At 43.0% G+C, this 25,202-nt stretch overlaps 2 protein-coding genes across 8 annotated transcripts in view; one reads left to right on the forward strand and one right to left on the reverse strand.

Annotated features, from left to right (window-relative positions):
- acacb (acetyl-CoA carboxylase beta) overlaps window positions 1-4,543 on the forward strand; it is a 66,825-nt gene extending 62,282 nt beyond the window's left edge. For all 7 annotated transcript variants that reach the window (XM_012957141.3, NM_001137614.1, XM_031896072.1 and 4 more), the window contains 6 exon segments: window positions 960-1,137; window positions 1,427-1,539; window positions 1,674-1,828; window positions 1,916-2,086; window positions 2,672-2,808; window positions 3,855-4,543. In XM_012957141.3, coding sequence (XP_012812595.1) covers window positions 960-1,137; window positions 1,427-1,539; window positions 1,674-1,828; window positions 1,916-2,086; window positions 2,672-2,808; window positions 3,855-3,981 — 881 coding nt within the window. In that variant the 3' untranslated portion in view covers window positions 3,982-4,543.
- A 7,119-nt stretch (window positions 4,544-11,662) lies between these two features.
- foxn4 (forkhead box N4) lies at window positions 11,663-22,742 on the reverse strand. The gene is given in 10 exon segments (NM_001102862.1): window positions 11,663-13,494; window positions 13,701-14,078; window positions 14,338-14,545; window positions 14,657-14,753; window positions 15,520-15,647; window positions 15,976-16,083; window positions 16,236-16,342; window positions 16,553-16,710; window positions 21,834-21,922; window positions 22,652-22,742. Coding segments are annotated over 9 exon segments (1,521 nt in total). The 5' UTR covers window positions 21,920-21,922; window positions 22,652-22,742; the 3' UTR covers window positions 11,663-13,243.
- Between the last annotated feature and the right edge of the window lie 2,460 nt (window positions 22,743-25,202).

The following is a 25,202-nucleotide window of genomic DNA, read 5'->3' on the forward strand; positions in this document are numbered from 1 at the left end:
GGAGAATTTATCACCAACATGGGAAACTCTGGTTTGTTGTCTTTGCCATTTTGGACACCTTTCTAGATTTGTCATCGTTAGTGTCATCAATATATCCAGTTTGTGATGTGATATGCATTCTTTAATGTTACTCTCTAAGCAGACTGGATAATTCTAGTTTGTGATAAAACAAAAGCTTTGGCAGTGACAAATGGGAAAGCTGCTGAGGAGACTAGTGTTGTGCAGTTCACCTTAAGAAAAAGGGGCATGCTTTACCCTGGCATTTTCTTACTTCACCTGTTACACCTGGTAGTAACCCATAGCAACCAGTAAGTCATTAGTTTTATTTGGTCAACTGCAATAATGATATTGTAAGCAAACAGTTTGCTTAGGCTAATGTCCCACGGAGAGATTAGTCGCTGCGATTTATCACTTATTTTGTCTCTACATAGAGAAGAATATAAATAACCAGTACCTAAACCCAACGATACTACTTCAAATCACTTATTGCTCCAAATCGCTACGAGAGCCTTTTTCGAGCAATTTTACAAAGAAAGCATTGTCATGCAAAACTATTGGAATTGCTGAAAGTAAAACCCACTGAGCAGGAAGTTGCTGCGATTTCCCCATTGCACTGAATGTAATTTCTAATTGTGGGCGGGGAATATGACACCTGGATTTGTGGGAAATATAATTGCTCCATTGTTGAAATCTCTAGTAATCGCTTGTTAGGAAAAGACGAGCGACTTGTTGCTGGAATTCGCTTTTTAAAAAACGCAGCAACTAATCTCTCCGTGGGACATTAGCCTTAGTGTTTGAAAATGAGTCCTTACTTAATAGTCAGAAAGTCAGTGTCACATAACTCACTTTCCTTTCATTACTAAAATGAACTCTGAACCTTAAAGAGAAGGTCTCAGTGAGCATAAGGAAGGTTAGGGCACATGTTTACCCATAATGGCATCTCCCATTTTCTTCTGCAGACATGTATGACCAAGTGCTTAAGTTTGGAGCATATATTGTGGACAGCCTGCGGGAGTTTAAGCAGCCAGTGCTGGTGTACATACCACCGTACGCTGAGCTGAGAGGAGGATCATGGGTTGTTATAGATCCAACTATTAACCCACTCTATATGGAACTGTATGCAGACAAGGACAGCAGGTGAGGCTCAGCAATTTGCCAATGTTTCACTGAAACATATATATTCTATATATTTGCACCTGCAGAAACAAATTTGAAGAAGGTTAAGATACAAAACTAGAGATTTATTTTAGTGTCATGTGTAACTTTAATGCAGATAGGGCTTTAGGTATATCGAGATCTGAGCCTTTATTGGGCAGTTTGTCTCAACTTGTGTTTAGCCAAATTTGCCCCTGATTTACCTGTTAAACTGTCCCATATCTAGCTTTAGACATTGTTCTTTGATCATTTATGCTCTTTTGTTTGAAAGGGGTGGTGTCTTGGAACCCGAGGGCACAGTTGAGATTCGTTTTAGAAAGAAAGACCTGATAAAAACAATGAGAAGGATAGACCCTGTGTATACCCAAATAGTAGAACAGCTCGGTGAGTATATAAAGACACAGTATTTATGCAAGTAAAAGGCAGGAGTTCATATAGTGAACTGATAATCAGATATTTTTTTTACTTTGAATTCAAGGTAATTACGGGCTGTCTTTAATTCTTCCCCTATATATTAGGTAGCCCAGAGCTGACTGAGGGAGAACGTAAAGAGCTGGAGAAGAAACTAAGGTTGAGAGAGGAGCAGCTACTCCCTATTTACCACCAAGTTGCTGTGCGATTTGCAGATCTCCATGATACACCAGGCAGGATGCAGGAGAAAGGTGTCATCACAGTAAGAAAAATATTTATTAGTCATAATAAGCAATAATGCAGCTGCTTGACACTGGGGAATGTAATGTTTGACTGTGTCTATTTTAAGGATATTCTGGAATGGAAGGATGCTCGATCCTTCCTCTACTGGAGGCTACGGCGCCTTCTCCTGGAAGAAATGGTGAAAAGTGAGATCCTCCATGCAAACAGCGAGCTCAGCGATATTCATATCCAGTCTATGCTGCGTCGATGGTTTATGGAGACTGAGGGAGCTGTAAAGGTTTCTGCATAGCTTTTAAGAACAGCTTTAATTTTAGTGTGTGATTGGAACTTGTTACTAGGATGCAAAAAGGAATCACCAGATGTTTTATAAATGCTTTGTGGTTGAAGAAGTAGATGAAAGATTGTTGCATTTAACTGGAAGTTATGATTTTAGTTATGAGCAAAAGAAACAGCAGACCATGGGGCTTCGCGGGTATTGCTGATGCACAATTCCATTATATTATATTCTGAATACAGGGAAATGCAATAGAATATTCTTAATATTAGTTCTTTAATTTAATAAGTATCAGTTACACCACTGATTTCTTTCTTTGTTTGTAGAAGAAAGAAAAGTGATTCAAGGGGAAGTTCAGTCATTCAGCTATAGTTTTAAGAACCCTTAGGATAGCAAATCAGTGTTCACTTAAAGTCTCACTTCAATTGACTTTCAATCAAACTGGGCTTCCTGGTATCAGAAATATCAACACTCACTGTGCTAATAGACAAATAAATGGCACTTGTGATCGGGGGACATTTTCCATGTAACACGCAGTCAGGGATGCAGATAGAGCATTTGTTTATATCTCATTTTTCATTCTTCCAGACTTACCTATGGGACAATAACCAGGTTGTGGTGGAGTGGTTGGAGAAGCACTTACAAGAGGAAGATGAGGCACGATCTGCAATCCGAGAGAATATAAAATACCTAAAAAAAGACTACGCTCTAAAACATATCCGGGGGTAAGTTAATAGATTCTTGATCTGTCCCACATTGGAGACAAATTGGCAGTAAATATACTTTTGCGTCCACACGGTAGAGAGCCGTGCAAGTTCCAGTCTGATGTTATGATATAATCTGATCTGCAAACAACTGGTGTGTTGTATATTCATCCCACTGCAGGACATTGGAAAGAACCACTTTGCAATATGCGCTCCTCTGATTTCATGGCTTGAAGCCAAATTATCCTTTGTGTCCTGTTAGAGGTGCATATAAAACTACCTGCCTATCAGACAAAGCTTGTTAACCAAACATTGACAAGACCTGGCTGAAATTTGTGCGTGAATGATTATTTACTGGTTATCCCTGGAACTAGTGGATAGTCATGATCTCATAAGTTTGTGGCCTTGTTATGAAATAAGGGGAGGTTAATCAAATGTTTGGCTCAAAATAGTGCCCTGCACCCAGAAAAAAGGAGAAGGAAAGGCTAGTAAAGAGTTAATCTCAAGCTGCAGGCATACCTTCAGTTGTCTCAATAGTGCTCTTAAGTCTCCCCATATTTCACCTTTTCAGATGATCAGAAGCCAGACAGGAAGAAAAAACTCTGAGCTGTGTTCCCATAATGCCTCACTCCTGCACAGACATCCAGACCAAGTGAACATGCTCAGTTAGTACGACTATGAGTCAGCTTCTTGCTGATTGGCTCAGATCCACATTCCTAAGGGGGGGGGGAGTTCTTAGCATTCAGGAGAGAGGAGAGAGCCGCGTGTCTGTGGCACAGGAATTACAGACACAATTAAATTTTAAAGTCAGTGCAGCGTTTCTGTGAGTGCTTATGGCTGTATTTACATAGACCTTTCTGATAAAGCTTACTTAGTTTTTAACTTTCTTTCTCCTTTAAGATACTTGTTCTAGGCCAAAGTCAGTGTATTGACATGTGGCACACTAGGTGCTTTGGGAAGGCTTAACAATTTTATCTTTTGCACAATAATCCCTTTTGCACGAAGAAAGGCTTCTCCATATTAAATGCACTTGGCTTCAGATTAACTCTCCTTGTCTCTGTTCACAGTTTGGTTCAAGCAAACCCTGAAGTAGCCATGGACTGCATTGTTCATATGACTCAACATATCACTCCGGCACAGAGAGCTCAGTTGACCAGGCTTTTATCTACCATGGACAATACCCCCCCCAGCTAACAGTGATGGGACAAATACTGCACTTGCTAATGAACTGAAAGTTTACCACAAGCACAAACTGCTCTGCCTCCGTTCACCCAATCTGTGAAGTGCCTTCCACTACATAGACCAGTCACTGGGAATGTGTGAATGCATCCCACTGCAATGATGGAACAGATTGCTTTACCTATGAACACTCTCCCTCTTGGCACAGCCAACAGATTTGTATTTATTCTTTGCAGTATTCTTGTATCATGTGTTTGTGTTGCCCAAAACAATTCTCTAAATCATACTGAACTTTTTTCCTTTTCTTTCTCTTTGAAATTCTATACGTGACCTCAGTGCTTTTCTTTTTAATTTCTTTTTGTTTTAATTTCTGCCCACTACAAATGTTTCCAAGGGATTATAGATACTGTACTCACATACACAATACTACAGATGCTTCCGACTGATTGGTAAATAGCGAAGCCTGTGGCAAATTTTGATTGTATTCTGTGGCAAAATTGATTGTATTCATACGCACAATTTTTCTTCATGTAACTTGGCCAATTGACGAGTAAAAAAAAAACTAGATTTTACGGAACATTTTGTTTGTCATTTCTTTGATTATATGCCCATATTCTGTTACATCATGATAGCCACAATCAGGAGCATTTACAATTTACGGCGATGCAGGGGAAGCGTCCACTATGCGGTGATCGATTGATCGAGCCTAGCCTGACTCCTGCCTATACAGAGGAAGGCTAGGCTCGATCAATCGATCGCCGCATAGTGGATGTTTCCCCTGATACTTCACCTGCATCGCCATATCGCCTTTGTTCAAATGACCAGAAGCCAACTTTTAACAGGTACTTTGTACTACAGCATTCAAAATAATAAATGGTGTGCAGGATAGGGCAATTATTGGGGCAGGGTAGAATAGATTTTTTTAGTTAAACATTTTTAGTGTTACTTTTCCTTTAACTATATATATATACAAATATATTGGTAGAACTGATACAGCCACACTGGAGAAAGGCATCATAGGATTTGCAGCCTGTGGGCACATGCAGTTAAAGTGGTGGTTCACATTCACATAAATGAAGCTATTTTAGCAGATTAGGTCATTTTAGTCAAATATGTAATGTATCGCTTTAAGAAAATGTCTACTGTTTGGAGAAAACTACCTCTGAAGATTGTGTTTCTCTATAGGGTAGGAGTCAGTGGAGGCACCAGGGGAGGGGGTCGCCGACCCCTTTTTGCACAAGCCTGTGTCAGCATGTTGAAGCTCTGTGTAACGCTGAGTACTGGCAATAGGGACTTCTAAAGGTACTGCACATCCCTGCTTCCTGTCTCTTTTTTCTCTAACAGTCGTCTGTGGGACACAGGGACCATGGGTATAGTAGCTACCAGCAGGAGGCAGGACATTAGAATAGGAAGAAGAGGCCTAACCCCTCCTCCCTGCTACTATACCCCCTTGCACTTCCTGCCTTAACCAGTTTTTTTTCTAGTGTCCCACAAGGAGACAGGATCATCATCTCTCTCTGACTATGTTTCATCGGCCAGATCCAATCTGGCAACAGGGGTCGTCCTAGAGGTCTCCAACAGGAGCTACTCTATTCAGGCTTCCCCCTACGTGGGAAAAACAGGACGTTGGGGCTCTCAAGTAAGCTTTTTTACTAGCCTCGCAGATTCCCTGCCTCTGACTACAGAGGACAGAAGCTGCCCAGCGTTTCCTCCTGGTGCCATCTATTCTGCCTAGCCAGCGCTGCCTATGTGTGCCTCCTATGCCTTGCCCTGCCCTGCCTCTCCCAGCCTTAGTTAGCTTGCCTGCCTGCCATTCTTGCTCCTCTGCAGGGGTTGGGTCCCTCTCGCTGTCTCTCCAGCTCCTCCGGACCTTCCGAACCCGATGCGTTCCACCGTTTGCGTTCCACCGCTTGCGTTCCACCGTTTGCGTTCCACCTCCTGCACAGGCGGATGACGTCACGCGCCATGCCGGATTCTTCTCTTCGCGCCTTCCTTCTTCGCGCGCTCCTCCATACAGCACAGCATCGTGTCGGCTCCTTCTGCTCTCCATCCTGAATCGCTGGCTCTCCCTCTTCATCCTGATCCAGGCAGATCTTCCCAGGGACCGGGTACAGTTTTTCACCTCAGGAGCAGGCGCTGGCACAAGGGAGATAGGCTTACTGGGTAGGGTGGGCAGGCACGCAGGCTATAAGGGGCTTTTCCCCCTTCATACAATGTAATAGGCACTCTGTTATTTTAAAAAAAAAAAAAAAAAAAAAAAGTTTCCTTTTCTTATGCTATTCTGCGCTGTTTTTTCACTGGCACCGCAACTGCTCAGTACTGACCTGTACTAGCACTGCTCTGGCACTATACCAATACGGTTTGTTCTGTACCGGCACTGTACTAACTCCGTGTTTGACCTAATTCACTATTAACATACTGCCTCAATACTGATATTGTGTTGGCACTGTACTAGCATTGCTTCTGCTCTGTTTGTTTTTTCCTGCCTCTTTTCCCGCTCTATCGCTACTGAATCATGGCAGAGGGCAATTCAGACGGCCCCTTTTCCAGGGGGACCTCTAGCGCATCCAAAGTAAAATATCTTGCCTGCGCCAGGTGCTGCAAGCGCCTCCCCTCAGGCAGGAAGGACCCACTATGCTCCTCCTGCTGCAAGATTCCAGCTGAGACTACTTCCCAGGCCCAGGAACTTACGCCCCTGGCCCAGACCGAGGAACCACGGGACGGGCCTCCACCCGTGGAGACGCAGGCAGCACAGCCACAGGTCGCGGCCTCCAACCAAGAACCCCCATCATGGGCTGTTTCTCTTTCTACAGGCATTCCCAAATTAGCCGCATGCCTGGACAAGCTGTTGGACAAGTTGGATCGGGAGGATCCAGATCCCCGAACCAAATCCCTTAAACGCCAAGTACCGCCTCACACCGAAGAATACTCCGATTCTGATTCACCGCAGCCCTCGGCCACATGGGACGAACAGTCCCTAAGCGAAGGGGAAATTTCTGATGAGGATGACCTTGCCGACACTGAGGAAACTTCCAAAACTCCATCGGAAGCGGTAGACTCCCTCATTGCGGCAGTCATATCTTGCCTCGACCTCAAGACGCCAGAGGCTCAGACTTCGGCGCAATCACTATTCAAGCGCCAGAAGAAGCTACTGTCCATGTTTCCCACCCACGAACAGTTGGATAGCATCATTCAGTCGGAGTGGGATCACCCAGAGAAACGCTTCCAAGCCAATAGGCGGTTCCAGCGCTCATATCCGTTCCCTCAGGAAGCCCTTCACAAGTGGTCCACCCCACCTTCAGTGGATGCACCCATCTCACGTCTCTCCAAGAACACTGCCCTTCCGGTCCCTGACTCCTCTTCCTTCAAAGACTCTATGGACAAAAAGACGGAAGGGTTCCTCAGAGCCGCATACACTGCGTCCGGAGAAAGTCTGAGACCCGTCTTAGCATCGGCGTGGGTAGCACGGGCCATCCAAACCTGGTCTACCTCATTAATTGACGGCATAAACTCTGGCGCCCCTAGACAGGAACTGGCGACCCTGGCATCCCAAATCAAGGACGCCAACGAATACCTGTGCGAAGCATCCCTTGATGCGGTTCAAGCCATCAGTCGAACTTCCGCACTATCGGTGGCGGCACGTCGTTCTCTGTGGCTAAAACTGTGGTCGGCCGACCTCTCATCCAAAAAATCGCTTACCACCATCCCATTTAAGGGTAAACTCCTTTTTGGCCCAGAACTGGACAAAATTATCAGTCAGGCGACAGGGGGTAAGAGTACTCTACTTCCACAACCAAGGAACCGTACCTCCTTTCGTCGAGGACGCTTTTTTCGCACTAGACCATCCAAGGCACCACCCTCTAGGGATTACCAATCCCAGAATTCCAGCAAGCCTAGATTCCAAGGCCGTCCCAAATACTCGTGGCAAAACAAAAAGCCTCAAGCCAAGACTTCCGATAAGTCCTCCACAGCATGACTACCTCCCTCCAGAAGATCACACTCCGGTCGGAGGCAGACTCCGCCTCTTCCGGGACGAATGGCTTCGCCTCACCACAGACACGTGGGTACACAACATAATCACCTCAGGTTATCGTCTCGAATTTGTGTCCGGGCCACCCAACCGTTTCTTCATGTCCCGGCTCCCTCAGGATCCACACAAACAAGATGCCTTCCTCTCCATCGTCCAGGACTTGTTGGAAGAAAGAGTTATTGTTCCGGTTCCTCCCTACGACAAATTTCGAGGCTTCTATTCCAACCTCTTCATCGTCCCAAAAAAGGACGGATCCTTCCGACCCGTCCTGGACCTAAAACACCTGAACGTCTTCATTCGTTCTTCACGATTCAAGATGGAATCCCTGCGGTCAGTAATCGCGACCATGAACCCCAACGAATTCCTGGTGGCCCTGGACATCAAAGACGCATACCTCCATGTGCCCATTTTCCCTCCCCATTGGAAGTTTTTGCGCTTTGCGATCAGAAACAATCACTTCCAGTTCACCGCACTCCCCTTTCGGACTCACCTCAGCCCCCAGGATATTTACCAAAATCATGTCGGCAGCCGCAGCCTCGCTGAGATCCAGAGGAGTCTCCATCACTCCTTACCTGGACGACCTACTGCTCAAAGCACCCTCTCGCCCAGCAGCCACATCCCAGCTCTCTCTGGTCATGGACACCCTGACCACGCTGGGATGGAAAATCAACATAGCAAAATCTCGGCTAACGCCAGCTCAACGCATGCCCTTCCTAGGCATGCTCTTCGACACGGCACAGCAAAGGGTCTACCTCCCACCAGAAAATATCGGCAGAATCCAGAGCCTAGTTCGGCAACTCATTCACACCCCTCAGCCCTCCATTCGATTCGCCATGTAAGTGCTGGGATCCCTGGTATCCTCCATAGAAGCGGTCCCCTTTGCCCAGTTCCATCTAAGGACTCTACAGTGGAACATTTTGGATCAATGGAATCGCAGCTCTCTCTCCCAACCAATCAAGCTTCTACCCAGAACAAGAGTAGCCCTGTCCTGGTGGCTCAATCCGACTCACCTGGAGAAAGGCCGTTCCCTACAGGAACCACAGTGGCTCATACTAACCACGGACGCCAGCCTCCAAGGCTGGGGCGCAGTCCTGGGACATCTCTCAGCTCAGGGAACCTGGGCAGCAGCAGAGACCCGACTTCCAATCAATATATTAGAAATCAGAGCGGTACGCCTAGCTCTATGCCACTGGCAGAACCGACTCACAGGATGCGACATCAAGATCCAATCGGACAACGCAACCACGGTTGCATACCTGAACCACCAGGGGGGCACAAGAAGTCGACAAGCACTCAAGGAAGTCAGTCGCATTCTAACATGGGCAGAAGCAAGGGAAGTACGGCTAACCGCGATCTACATCCCCGGACTCGAGAACTGGCAGGCAGACTATCTCAGCCGTCAAAGGATCGATCCAGGGGAATGGGCCTTGAATCCCAAGATCTTCCTAGACATTGTGGACCTATGGGGCCTTCCGGAGGTAGACCTCATGGCCTCCCGTCACAACCGGAAAGTGACGCAATTCATGTCCAGATGTCGAGACCCCCTAGCGCTAGCAGCGGATGCCTTGACGACCACGTGGGACTTCGACCTGGCTTACGTCTTCCCACCTCTCCCTCTGCTTCCCAGAGTTCTCCGAAAGATCAGATCAGAAAGATGCACAGTCATACTGATAGCTCCACATTGGCCCAGAAGAGCCTGGTTCACCGAGCTGGTGGCGCTCAGCAGAGCAGATCCGTGGCCTCTACCTCTCACTCCCGACCTCCTCACTCAAGGGCCAATCCTCCACCCCGATCCAGCCTTCCTGAATTTGACGGCGTGGCTATTGAGTTGTTAGTTCTTACCCGGAAAGGGTTCTCCCAAGATGTCATACGCACCCTGATGGCGGCTAGAAAGCCCGTGTCCTCTAAGACTTACCATCGTGTGTGGAAAACGTACAACGACTGGTGCAATCAGACAGGAAACTCCTTCCAGGACCTATCAGTTCCACGCTTACTATCCTTTCTGCAGTCAGGCCTTGACAAGGGCCTCTCACTGAGCTCTCTAAAATCCCAAATCTCGGCGCTCTCAGTCCTTTTCCAAGAAAGATTAGCCATCCTTCCCGACGTGACCACGTTCATTCAAGGGGTATCACGCATTTGCCCCCCCTTCCGAGAGCCTCTGCCGCCATGGGACCTCAACCTGGTCCTATCAGCACTGCAGGTTCCTCCATTCGAGCCGTTAGCCACCATTCCGCTAGCCTGGTTGACCTGGAAGACGGTTTTTCTTCTGGCCATCGCTTCAGCTCGCAGAGTGTCGGAAATTAGCGCTCTTTCCTGCCAGCATCCATTTCTGATATTCCACGCGGATCGAGCAGTTCTACGAACCATCCCATCCTTTGTTCCCAAGGTGGTTTCGACATTCCACATAAATCAGGACATCACGATCCCTTCGTTCTGTCCTCATCCAGCATCTCCCAAAGAGGTGGCTTTACATTCCTTGGACCCGGTGCGGGCCCTCAAATTCTACTTGCACCGTACCCAGGACATACGAGCGACGACATCTCTATTTGTCCTTCATTCAGGAACACGAAAAGGTCACCAGGCATCCAAGACCACCATATCCCGCTGGATACGGGAAGCCATACGAAGAGCATACGTCGCCCGTGGAAGATCTCCTCCTGTCCACATCACGGCGCACTCTACCAGGGGCATAGGCACCTCCTGGGCCTTCAGGAACAGAGCCTCAGCCGAACAAGTCTGCAGGGCCGCTACTTGGTCCTCCATCCATTCATTTACAAAATTCTACCAATTTGAGGTATTCGCAGCATCTGACGCGCACTTTGGTAGAAAAGTTCTACAAGCGGCAGTGAATTAAACCTATATTCTATCAACCGCTTCTCCCGCCCTGAGATTCTGGGACAGCTTTGGTATGTCCCCATGGTCCCTGTGTCCCACAGACGACTGTTAGAGAAAAGGAGATTTTGTGATACTCACCGTTAAATCCTTTTCTCTCAGGGCGTCTGTGGGACACAGGGCTTCCCCCCCTGGAAGCGGAAAAACTCTGAACTTCTCTCTGCCTACATGTATATAGTTATAGTTACTCGTTACCTTGTTGGTTCTTGTTGACAAAACTGGTTAAGGCAGGAAGTGCAAGGGGGTATAGCAGCAGGGAGGAGGGGTTAGGCCTCTTCTTCCTATTCTAGTGTCCTGCCTCCTGCTGGTAGCTACTATACCCATGGTCCCTGTGTCCCACAGACGCCCTGAGAGAAAAGGATTTAACGGTGAGTATCACAAAATCTCCTTTTTCCTGCCTCTCCTCTGATTGGCTACTAAAGTTACAAGCACGTAACATGATCTGCAGCTGCTGCTGTCTCCTGCTACAAACGTTTCGGGAGGGAGGAGCAGGGGGGGAAGCTCCCATGTGACTTACACTGCAGAGAGAAGAAATGCTCCTCCATGCCTTTTGCGTGAACTGCAGCTGTTACAGTAAGTTTTAAACAGCTTATTCAGACACATAGATATACAGTCTTTGCATGGCACATATTATCATACTCGGGGGAACATAATCTATCATTTTTGGGTAGCAGTGAGTAAAGGTGGACAACCCCTTTAATATATGATTCTTATATATAAGTGGCTGGAGTAAATTTTGCATTAGAATGAATGTTTAAAAAAAGATCCACAGACTACATAAAGATATCTTTACTAAAGATACAAAATGAGCGGCAACATTTAACAAAATAATTAACTGCTTAATTTACAAAGGTTTGTTCACAATAATAAATATAAATAAATGTACATATAATACTGCCTAGTACAATATTAAAATGTATAAAAAGATGAACATGCACATAAACTATTCTAGGAACATGGAAAAAAGTTTGAGGAAAAAGGATAATTCTACAATTTGTACAGAGTGATTTTTTTTTTTCAGCTCGAAACAAAAATAAAAATCAGGCCAAAGTAATGAAAGGCTCCCAGGTTCTGAATGAGTTGCTGTATACAATACAAATTTATATGTGTAAATTGCTAGTTGGAATACTTGTTGCCAGTTTGTTTCGAAAGGTGGAAATAAAGATCTCAATTTGAGAAACAGGTGTGAATCCAGAAAATTGACCTATACCTTATGTTATATATTCAAATAAAGCACTACCTCCATTTTAACTCAGTGTCTGCTTGGCAGGGTTCCAAAGCTACTGGGCAGCTTATGGCCGCCAGGAATTGTTCAGGAGGCACTGCTAACACACAGTATTGATACTTTTGGGTGCTTTATGCAAATCTTTCAAAAATGTAACAATTTAAGAAAAGCTCCTTCTAAAAATGATAAAAAATAAATAGATTTTGTCACAAAAACTCACTAGTATATTATTTCTTGGCAAACAGAACTGCTGTAACAAAAACCAGGTCCAACCTACTTGGACTTTTTATTCTGTACCTTTTTAAGTATGTAATATCAAGGTTAGTCACTGGGTACATGGCTAGACGGTGAAATTATCTAGAAATTGTAAATTTTAAAGGAGGGTTTATAAGCACACAATTAAAAATAGTTAAAGCTGCATCCCTGTTGGATCTGGAACAATAAAATTCTAAAGCCAAAATGTAAGAAGTTTTCTTGGGAGTGTTACTTGATTGATTAGACTGTGTGTAAGTAAGAGAAAGCATGGAAGCTACACACAGCAGTGCAGTAAAAAAGCCCTTCTGATACAGAAAGGTTCCCAAACTGGAAGTGCATGAGTAGGTGACATTTACTGTTGTAGATACTAATGGAACTACAGCAGGACAAGCAATGCAATAATTTTATATATCTGTATCTTTCATATGTGTCCTTTTTGTTGTTGACAGTGTCTCTTTAACACCAAAAGTTGAACATTGTGTGTTTTACTGTGCAGTAAAATTCAGTAGAGTAGAAAATGTTTTTAGAAACCAAGGGAATTGCCTTCATCTATGGAATATTCATTTAACCCTGGATATGCAACACTGATTTCACCAAAAATATTTCTGCAATATTTTAATTTTATGTCCAACTGAAAAACTAGATCTAGAGGCAGCAATGGCAATAATAACCGTACAGTAAAAATGAAAAAATGATGCTTTGTGTCGTTCAGGAGGCTTCTTGTTTTGCAGATTGCTGGCGGCAGGGTGGATTGTGCAAGTGTTTCGTTTCCCAGTATTCATAAAGCACCCTAAACACCATCAGTTGCTCATCTTCACCCCTGGCACTGCACCCAGAAGTCATCACAGTGGCTTTAAATGCATGATGTCCAACTATTAAAGCAAAGCTATAGGCTTGGTTCCTGATCCAGTCACACACTGGGAAGGTGCCACATTTTCCATAGCTGGATATGTAGTATACAGGCTGGTAACCTGAAAGTCTGAGAAAGAATGATCCCCACTGCTAGACACAGGGGTTAGGCCAATGGTTCCCAAATCACAGTCTGAAAGTTGGAGAGGGGAATTGCTGAAGGCTCCTAATGTGTCCAGACTGAAGCTCTCATCCTTCATGTCCTCCCATATGTTTCCTGTAACATAAAGTGTAATAGAGGCTGTAATTAAAAGTCAATACTCGAATGCAATACAATCAGCATGCAGAGGCACCCCTGTCATTAAATAATATTTCTATTTTGTTCAGCGGATATGTGAGCACTTCTCACTAAGTCAAAGCTATCCTCCTAACTAGCCCTTATATACCCACTGCAAGTTACCTAATATAACATTGTGTACTCACCTTGTAGCGCAAAGTCCATGATGCTAGGATCAAGGGCATCAACCTCTGTGTTCATGTCTGAGGTGAGGCTAAGAAAGTCAGAAGCAGCCCTGCTCATGATGTGCTGTTGAAGGGGACTGTGGGTCATGTCTGGAACAGAGTGAACAGGAGGGCTCTGTGCTGGGGCTGGAGAACCTGATGCTATCCTGGCCTGGGTCTGGATCTGATGGTGCAAGGGAATGGATTGTAATGACAAAGTCATGACAGGATGTGGCTGGTGCTGGGGAATCCTGCCTGGGATGTTGCCTATGGCTGTCATAGCTTGAACTTCTGGTTCCACCAATTTACTAGGAGCTTTGCAACTCTCTGGTCTGTCCATGATAAGTTTGTCCAGTTCATCTGTGGAAAGATATATGATTTGCGTAAGAACACAGAGAGCTTAAACTTTGTCCAGTGGCACTGTACACCTGAATCATCAGTCACATGGTTGTGGTATTTAATCTTTTATTTGTCTTTTAATCAACACTGAGAAGCTAATAATAAACTTTTTTACAGCATTGAAGGCCCAGAGACAAAACTTCGGAATTACAGGGCATATTTTAATGCATATCAGTTGATTCGTGTCTCAGGTTTTTTAATGTATTAGTTTTGTTATTACCTGGGTTAGCCATGCTCCTGCGTATAGCTGGAAGATCCTTCCTTTTCCATTTCTGCATCTCCTCTTCCATTTTATCAATCTTAGCTGGGTTCAGGGCCCACAAGCACCCTTTGCGTGAAGATCCACTTAATTTATTCTCCACCTTTTCAAAGCACTTGTTTAGGGACAGATTATGTCGAACGGAGTTCTTCCAGCCATCTGGAGCCGTCTTTAAAGTGAAAAGGTGAAAGGAACTATAAACATCAAGAAATTCATGGTAATCTGAACCAATAGAAAAGCACCATTCTGGACATCACCTTTACAGTGAATTGTGCCGTACCTTAAAATATGGAAAATGATCCTTCATAAAACTGTAGATTTCACTCACTGGTAGGCTTCCAGTCTTGCTGTTTTTCAAGGCCATTGCAATAAGGCAACTGTTACAGAAAAGCAAAGTGTAAATCTTTAGACTTGAATGACTATGAAGATTTTTATTCATCCAGATCATGGTATATCTAATATAAATAAATCTAGAGCAGCTGGAATTGCTGAGCATAGCTCAGCTCAGCATTGGAGGGTGAATTCTACAGGTCAAGCTGTCTTTCTACACCTAAAAGACAAGGAACACTCCTTTGAACATAGCAATGTCCAAATTTTGGACAAAGAAGGCCGCTGGTTTGAATGAGCCTTCAATGCCACCTGTCTGCTACATACAATACTTTTCTAACATCTGTACCCCAGCAGTTTTTAAAACACTTTACATATGCATTCCTGCAACTCTAACAAGTAACACCTGTCTCTATGAGTTGCAAGATACCTTGGTAATCCTATCACAGTAAGCCCACAGCATTCATACATCTATGAGTTTAAGGTATCACTTCTCTGAAGAGTTACAATGTGCCACTGTGATTGGATTAGTGGAAGAGTTTATATGCCAAGGACTTCCCATACTAGTCAGTTGAACTGAAGAAGCTGCTCGGATAAGTAGTGAAACGTCTCCAATGATTACTCAGCAAGTCCAGTTGCTCTAGATTTGTTTATACTAGATTTAGACCTTGTAATGATGTAGTGTGCATAAGGAGAGACAGCTGTACATACTGTAATAGTGCCCATACCTACAGAGCTGTTTTACTGTTAATATTATCATTTATAAAATATAATGTGATCATCATACATTTTAGTATAGTGGGACAGATCAAGTACCTGTATGAATAGATGGGTTTGGGGTAGCTCTTGGGCTGCACTTCCTGTGTAGGATGAGCTGCAAGGCGTGGCTGTGTAAACTGAGCTTGTGCCCTGTAAGAACTGTTGTACAAATTCGCGGAGGAACACTGGAAAAAAGAGAAATATTGACAAACTGGAATCAATGACTTGAAAAAAAGACAAGATTGAACTCCCCCTCTATAGCCTTAATTTCTTTTACAGGGGCTCCATTGCCCCATGTTCCATGCCTGCTGTTAATGCTACTCCATTTAGATTCCCTCTCTAAGGGTTTGTACTGACAAGCATTTTTCCTGTGCTCCGTTGTGGTGACATTCTTCTGTGTTCCACCGCAGGGAAGCGCAGGAAGAAATGCACCCTATTCTTCCCTTACAACTGAGGTGAAACGCAGGAAAAAACCACCATACATTTGCTTCATAAACTTGAAAAGAGTTTTACCTGGGACCCTTGGGACAGTGCATAGATTTGCTGTGAATGAGGTTGGTACACAGGCTGCTGAGCCTGCAAACTAGGAGACACATGTCCTGCCATGTTGTATTGGCTCATCTAATGGAAACAAAGAGAAACAGTTGTTAATATTATTTTATTCTTACAGCACCAACATCCCCAGTGGCAATCATTTTCTCACTGGGCATGAAGCTTCTAACTTTGTCTACTGTTATTTACAGCGGCTGTAAGATTAACATGGGAATACTTACATTAGACCCATGTGATGTTAACGTATTCAGACCGAGAATCCCCTGTTGCATACTTGCTGGAATGTGGATCATGGTTCCAGGTGAGTGCACATTACTTGCCAAATGCCCTGTGTAACAAAAAATGTACATGAAAAATGGCAGGACATTTACTATAAACAAACAGTATATATATTACATTATATATATAATATATATATATATATATATATATATATATATATATATATATATATATATATATATATATATATGAGAGTAAAAGCTGTACGCTATATAAACCATAAAAAATATATTAAAAAAAAAATGTTTCAACCTACCTGACTGCTGCATCAAAGAATTCTGGGAAGTGTGACTGTAATCCATCCTTGCAGTGGTCATCTGCTGTAACCTAGGGACGTCCACAGAGGTCAGCCATGACAAAGATTGCAGGTCATTGGGAAGATCCTCTTCTCCCATTTGAGAGGGGTGCATATGCCTGTGGTCAATGCCAAGAAAAGGTCAGTATTCTGCATTATCACACTATTAAATAGGTTTCTGAAATATAATCAGTATAATCAATCCCTGAATCAAGCTTAAGGTACACATATCCACTACATGGTTTCATAGAGTGCATGGTCAGAATGGCCACCATGCAAAGATTAAAACCATAAAAAAACAATTGATAAGTTACAGAATGGTAATTTAATACAATTACCTTTGAGGTATTAAAAATGTTTTACGATACATGTTTTCTACTGTTCTGCTAAATATCTGATCAAGATAATAAAAACATCTTGGTTGAAGTGTGGCTTAAGGGCTTGAGTAAGTTTGCTACATATTACAGTGCAATTAGTTATCCAAATCAAAACTATTTTACTATTTTCTATGGATATAAATGTTAAGGTTAATGTTGCAGCTGTTATCATGTGGAAGGATCGTTACTGAAATGCTGGGGTCCTTATTATAATCACATAATCCATGGCAACAGCCAGGTTGGTGCAGCTGTCACTGTGAGTATATTTATATAAATACTATTTATGACACCATACCCGATCAGGACAGACTTCCTTAAAACACTGTATATAAGCTGTGGTGCATTTCTATTTAATAAGCTATGACCTTATTTAACCATTTCAATGCAAATGATTTTTTTAAACAGATACAATGCATTTGATTTGTGCTCTTATTCTGCTATTGTAATGCAGTAATTAGGAGCTTTACCAATGACTTCCCACAATGCCCCATTTGGATATCGTAGGGTTAAGGGAGGGGGGATACTCAGCTGACCCTTCTTCCAGCTCTGCCATTGGCCAAATCATAAACAAACAAGATCAAACAAAATGATTTAAAAGCTGGGCAAGCCTGGCTGGTTTGCAACAGTTGGTTCTGTTATTCAGAGACCACTGCTCTATTGTACTTAAAAAACGGCTAAAGCCGACTGACACGTGTCTCCATTGTTTTTGGGGGAGGATTAATTGTTTCTATTTCTCTACCCCCACAAGACCTCTTTCCCCCCTTCTTCCCTTTGCAGACCCTTCATTAATCTAGCTGAATGACAGCAGACAAGAGGAGCACAAAAAGAGTGCCATCTGCCACCCGCCTGGTGCCTACTGGTCTGAAATGACGAGTTTGGGTGCTTTTTGTTGAACAAATGGAAAGGTCGAATAGGGAGTGCTAAGAGTCAAACCCTCTGCGCACACCTCCTGTCACAGGGCAAACTCATTCAGCACAACCTCAAATCCTCCAACCCCTGAGTTAACACTTAAACAGCCTGCTCATGTTCAGGAGCAGCTCTTGTGCTGTTTCATGATCAAACCCATTGCCAGCTGTGTCCTCATCAGGAAAACCATTCTGAAAGAATTATCATCTCAAATGCCTGCATTTAAACCCAGTTTTAATCTATGGCTCCTGGAATAAGAAAAGGCGAGTTCATATGTAATGGAAACATTTGCTGCATTTTTTTTTCTTCTAGCCTCCAGACACAGGCTGTGAACTGTGATAATTTCATTAATATACAGGGAAATGTTTTAGAAATGTCCTAAAATAAAGGGCCCCCAGCAGTTCAGTCCAATATTAGTTAAATAAGGGACTTAATTAAGAATAGGAATTAGGCCTAATGAAGTGAAAATCTTACTGAGTTAAGCCCCTTGTAATCATGCTGGCCTCAGCAACTTGTGCCTGGTGGGGAGTAAATACAGGAGGTCTTACTAGGGACCACAAAACCTACATTGTGCTGGGGTTTGGGTTAAGTAAACTGGAGGAGGTGACAGGGGTCCTGTGCCTGGTGGGAAACTGGCGAATAAATAAGGTAAGAGTTAGAAGCAACGTTTAACCCATAAGCCAAAGAAGCTGTGATCTGTTGTACCCTAAGGAATATTAACCACTAACCCTTGGGGTAAGGTGGGACAAATAAAAATAAAATAAAACAGGTGTCCTTATCTATGATGGGGTAGGTGCCACAAAGAAAGTAAAAATGACCCCAGTCTATGACCCCTTAACCCCCTAGCCAGGAAAGAAAGAGGTCATGAAAGGAAGCCTGACCCCTAGTACTGATCACAGTAAGAATAACCTTCATTACAATAAATTTTACTTGTTTATTCCAACCAAACAATTTGTCTTGAAGTGCTTATTTGTTATTAGAAGAGGTCAACGGAAGCTTAAACCCTTTGGCAAACCAGCTGTCGCATACCTAGAACTCCAAGCAAGCAGTTGGGCTATAACATCAGCATGGTGCCAAGCTTTCCTGTTTTTCTAATTATGTAAAAATGATTCAGGACAGGAAATCTTATTACATAAGTTTCATACATAAATCTGTATTAATCATAATTTAAATGAGCTTTAGTTGCAAAGTAAAATGCAATGGTCTTTTCTTGCTAATTGGGAAACATTCACATGCTTCTATTACTAGGCACTTCAGCTCACCCCCTGTAGTGATTTATAGAACCCAGTCATTTGCTACACTGATGAAGGAATTGTAAACAGAACTCATACAGTTTGACAGTTCTATTGTTTTCTCTGTCAGGCCAAATGGAAAGAAATGCATGTAGTTATGCCATGAACTGCTGCAACTCCTACTATGAATGTGTGCAGTTACAGCCATTTTGTTAATAGCCTCATAAGATCACTATTACTGTGGGACATGCCTGTAAAGGTATGGGATTCGTTATCTGGAAACTTGTTATCGAATTACGGGAATGCCATTTCCCATAGAGTCCATTTTAATCAAATAATCAAAAAAAATGTTTCAAAAACAGGACCTTGTACTTGATCCCAACTAAGATATAATTAATTCTTATTGGAGGCTAAACAACCCTATTAGGTTTTTTAATGTTTAAATAATTTTTAGTATACTTAAGGTATGGTGATCCAAAGTTATGGAAAGATCCTTGTATATTGTTCCTTTTAAAATGTGGGTTTTCATTTGTTAAATCACTAGTGGGAGATACAGTTCAGTAACCCTGGAAGACTGTAGGATAGATATTCCCTTGTAAATATATATATATATTAGCTTGAATAAATAATTTCCCAAAATACATAGGTTATGATACATCAGTGCATTACCCAAAGTCATTTATGTGGGTAAATGTATGTATTGGCTGATTACAACTACTTATTGGGATTTGTTACAAGCATACTATACATTATTCTGTTGTCCACCTAATGCAGTTACATGTTTTATCACTACCAGAGCACCCCTTCTCACTTCAATCACAAATCTGACCCCAGCAGCCAAAAACTATTGCTCTGTGAGGTGACAATGTTATTGTTTAGTATTTATTTTTCTATTCAGGTTCTCTACTATATTTATATACCAGTCTTTCATTCAAACCACTCTCTGATTGTTAAGGTAATTTTGACCCTAGCAACCAGACAGCTGTTGAAACTCTAGACTGGAAAGTAAAGTAATTTAAAAAAAAAAAAAAACACGACCAAAGCAAGACCAACCGCAGATTGTCTCAGAATATTACTCTCTACATTATATTAAGATTTAACTTAAAGGTGAACAACCCCTTTAAAGAAAAAAGAATTGAAGCTAATAGTGAATGCTTTGCCTTAAAAGGGAAGGTTTGAGTGTAAAAAATATACTTCAGTACAGATTATTACACGTACATTGGCTGTTTCCTCCACATGTTAAGTTTGGCGTTTGACGCATTTTGACAGTCAAATGTAATTCTGAGCAGCTTTCCAATATGCTTTAATTAAAGATTTTCAACAGTTTTATTTGTAAATGTAACTGATACTGAAAGCAGTGTTTGTTTATCTTTGGCGCTGGTTCTTAAGACAATGTACCAAATAACTTTTAAACATTTTTATAGTGTATATGGGAAAGTTGCTTAAAGTTATAGTCATTATGCAAAACAACAGTTCTTGGGTGAAGGACCCATTAAAACTGGCATGCAATAATCCACTGATACAGAAGGGGGCGCTAAAGCTTTTCTCTGCCAAGACAATATTGGGAATGAGGTCAATATGTTTGTAAACACAAGTACAATCTACATGTAGCCATCATTTATTTTTTCCACACCAGTAGCCTGCTTTACACAGTTATGACATAAAACAACACATAATGAGGCAACTGTAACTGCTAATCATGTAACCTCTGTATAAGTATTTAGAATATTTTCTGATACCTTTATTTTGAATTATTCCAACCTATTTATATTTATAGACAGGAATTTTCTACAATGTATAATTCCTTAAACACACAGCTGTCGCACTGTACTTTTGCAGCTGCCTATAAAAACAAGCATGATTACTAGGGGTGTTGCTGTTATTCTAATTCATCAGAGGCATTTCCTATAGCATGAGATACTTAGAAGTAATCAAGTACAAGTGTGACCCAGAAAAGGAGCAGATATAACTATACATTGTTAGGTGGAAGTTGCACTTTAAATCATGCCCCCCAACGCAGGCATTAAGTACTGGGCTCAGCATCCACCAACAGCCTGTAGCTTGTGTGTTTTTCAGGATATGCACGCTATGGATCATTCCAGAAGACATTTAGGTATCCCCAACCTGCCCTTCTGTATGTAGCACTTTCAAGCACAGCCAGTGCTGCATAAAGAGTCAGGTGCAAATATTTGCAGTCCATTTTAAGAGCAGAGAGCTACACACCAGAGGGCCCAACAAGCAGTGCGAGGTGAAAAATGTATAAAGGATGATACTTCGCTTTACAGAGGGTCTGTGTACCACTGTAAAATTCATAAACCTAGATACAATTTCCCTGCTACATAGGAAACCTCCTGTTCTGCTGCTGTCTATGCACCCTTACTTATCAACAAAATTTCACAGTACATCAGTCTAAATAAAACTACCCACTACTTACTACAAACTGGAGACAAAAATGAATTAACATTATATATATTAGTTTAATATTCTAAATACGCTAAACTTATAAATGCTGCATACACTGATATACTGTATGTTGGTATGCACTTTATAGGGTGAACACTTATCAGAAGAAACACCACAGGCACCAAGTGGGAAATCTAAGTTTTGCAAACAGTGAACTCCCCTTTTGGTATGAAATATTCATCATCAAAAACAAAGACTGTGACTTTCAGTGCTCAATCCCAAGTAACAAAGTGAAAAAAAATGTTTTTTAAAAATAAAACCTACCTGTATTCTTGGCTTTGTGGGTGATGATTCTGCCCTGATGTCCTTATTATTCCAGACATTATAGCAGAGATATCACTGTCTATCATCTCCTTTAGGGAAGAAGAGAACATATATTATTAGTCAATACTCTAATACAAAGATGTAGAAGTTGAACAGTGGGTCCTTTCTGGCATTTACTAAATTGGACTTAAAGAAAAGTACACAGTATATAAACCAGTTAAATGAGGGATTTTATATAATATAAATGACATGGATTGAGTGTAAGGTCCCTAACATGTCACATAGGGTCAGTTATATGATGCCTAGAGCATGGGGAAAATATAAATGCATTCAAGCTGTTTTACAAATTAAAGTTAAATCGCTATGCTAGTGAGTAATATAAAAAGTGCTTAGCAAATGTCAATAAAAACAAACAGGTAAATTGAGGTTAAAATATTAGGAAGGATTTCAAGTCATTATAGGGGATAAACCAGATCCAAATGCAGGGGGCACTCTACAAGGGTACCACTGACCATAGACACACATATGATGATCTAGCATGAAGGGATGAAGGGGATATTAAGTATTACAGTGGTTTTCAGTAATAATTCCTGTTAGAAAATGTCATTAATTTGTTTTGATACCCCGCCTTTTTACCCATAGCATTTGCATATAATGAAGCAAACAGGCAAGTGGGGTTATATAGAACAGCAAGTGTGCATGTGTATAAGCACAGAGAATGTAGAATGGGTTGACTTTCCCATAGATATAAATGAAATCTGGTTGTGACTGAGCTTTGTGGAATAAAATATATATATATTAGCAAGATAATGCAGTACCTAAATGTCCCAGGCGTAGGTCTCTGGTATGATGAGTGAGCAGGGAACCTGCAGGGAGTGAGCAGCTCTGTGGCTCCAGGGCACTGTGTTCTCTCCTTTGTAATGGGATTTCTCTCTGTCCCCAAACCGTTTTTAAATTTCCCTCTCAGGAGCTGTCCAGCGCTGCGCATGCGCACTCCCTGACTCCCAGGTCACTGGCAGGGAAGGGCGGCTGAGTTCTGAGCTGTTCTCATTAGGGACGAGATGATGTTCTTTTCCCTACCCCCAACAGCCCGTCTTTGTGCCCACTCACAATTACTACCGACAGGCCTCGGTGCCACTCATTGCAGTGCAACTTCAAGTACTGTGTTTCGGCAAGTCGGGGAATAATGACTAAATATAAAATGATTCCTGGGCAGGAGTTGGACGGTATGACACATATGTCATGTACATTCGGGTAAGAACAGAGCTCAGTTTGGCTTCACTTTTGTCAGGCGGTATTTTGGCACCTAGCGTTAAAGTTAGAGTGCAGGGTTAGTGGGCGCTAATGAAGGGAAATAGTGAATGCGCTGTCATGGAGTGGGACACCTGCAGCATTCAGGGCAGACCTTTCACATTCACTGCCTTCCAAGCCTGATGGGGTTGAGATTGCCGAAATGTCCCTTCTCTTCCAGTCTCTTGTTATAAAGGATAGTGCCAGTGGGAAGCTACTGAAGCCCCGAGTCGGAGGCGCATATGAACACCCCTAGAGATGGTACGTGCCCGGGAACGCTGGCAGAAAAGAGCAGCCGTTGTTGTTTGAAAGTTGTGTCCAGGCTACACAGGCGGGATTGGGAGACGGGCCGGGAGTGCCAGGCATGCACTTGCTGCCAGTTGCTTCGGTGTCAGCCGGTCGTTGCTTGAAGTACTGAAGCTGTTCCCAAATGGAAAGTGCCGGCCGCTGGTGGCGCAGAGTCCCCTTGGGCTCCTGTGTGAGACTCGCTTTGTAAGGGGAGCGCTGTGTCCCTGTGCCCTGCTCTCTCCCTCTGCTCCTCTCACACACACTGGGCAGCAGCCGTTGGCTCCTCACTGAGCCCGCCCGGCCCGCGCTGTCCATGCCCGCCGCTCGGCCCGCGCCTCAGCCCGGGAAAGGCAGCTGGGATGGCGGCACGAAAGGGGGGAGAGGAGAGGGAGGGACGGGCGGCGCTCTCACACACACAGAGAAGATGAGAGGGAGAAAACAAACAAACAAGCCTTGGCCATTGTTTCTCACAGCGAACTGAACAACACCAAAAACATCCTTGACATAGAGCGCCCTGGGCTTTTACTTTGTTATTCTTGTTCTGCACACATTCCTGCTTCTGTATCAGCCCAAGCCTCCACAGCTCTATAAATTATATATATGTGTGTGTGGGGCCAGGTGGCAGAATGCTGCTCAATGAGTAAGCCCTGAGGAAATACAGTAGTTGTTTATGTATATTTTGAGATATATATACATACACACACACTTCCCATAAGCCTTAAAAGGTTAAACCACCCATACTTGTCAAGATTTGGTTGGGCAGTTTGCCCTATTTCAACCATTATGGCCTACATTCCAAGTTGAGAGGTCGCTTTAGACCAATCATTCTTTCCTGCCCGATTACTGATAATCAGAACATTTAACCTGCTGATGCCACGTCAGAATGCGCAGTGTGTTGGCTGGCGAGGAACGCTAGGTCAATTTGCCCTTGTGCAGTAACCCATAGCAACCAGTTAGAAACAAGATTAAATTGTCAATAAAAATAAATGGCTGCTCTGGGTAATTGAAATTAGTAAATGAGCCCAGTGATTCCAATGCAAGATATCAATAAATGTTCTTACTAAGGGCAAGGGGACGCAGAGCATTGGCTCCACTGCTCGCCGCCTGCGTTTTTTAGGTGGGCGAAGCGAAGTGGATCCCTCTCTTCCACAGCTCTATGTAACTGCACTACCAAGTACAGCTTCCACTAAGCACAAGTATGCGGAACAATGATCAGCCAAAACACGACAGCAGGCATTTTATGGGTTCACAGGTGGCCAGCTGGGTTGTCCACGGCGCCCAAACAGCTTGGCCCACCCCTGGGTGCAACACAAGGGTGACCCCCACATAGATGTTTATTTTCTTAAAAAATCATACCCTTAATTCTGGTGGGGTCTCACATAGTTCAGCTTTCTCTTGCGTTCCTTAATCTATTGAATCAAGCTTTTACCTGTTTCTCATAAACATCACAATTGATTGAAAAGATGTTCATTTCCTACACAGAAGTAGTTAAAACAATTTGAAATATATGTTTTCTTGTCTAGCTGGCCATGCTGTTATTTTATTTCCTGTCATTTAGATAGCGCAGACACATTTCTGCAGCACCCTACAGAGATTATACATCATTCACTGCCCCAGTGGAGTTTACAATCTAAGCTCCCTATCATATTTACACACACAAGCCTGCATGGATGTTTTTAGAGTGTGGGAAAAACTCACACAGAGAGAACATACAAACCCACTGCAGATAGTGCCTTTTGCTGGGATTGAACTCTGGACCCCAGCGCTGCAAGGCAGAAGTGCTTCTCGGGA

The sequence above is a fragment of the Xenopus tropicalis genome, chromosome 1 (genome assembly GCF_000004195.4).
Source record: "Xenopus tropicalis strain Nigerian chromosome 1, UCB_Xtro_10.0, whole genome shotgun sequence".
Classification (NCBI taxonomy): Eukaryota; Metazoa; Chordata; class Amphibia; order Anura; family Pipidae; genus Xenopus; species Xenopus tropicalis.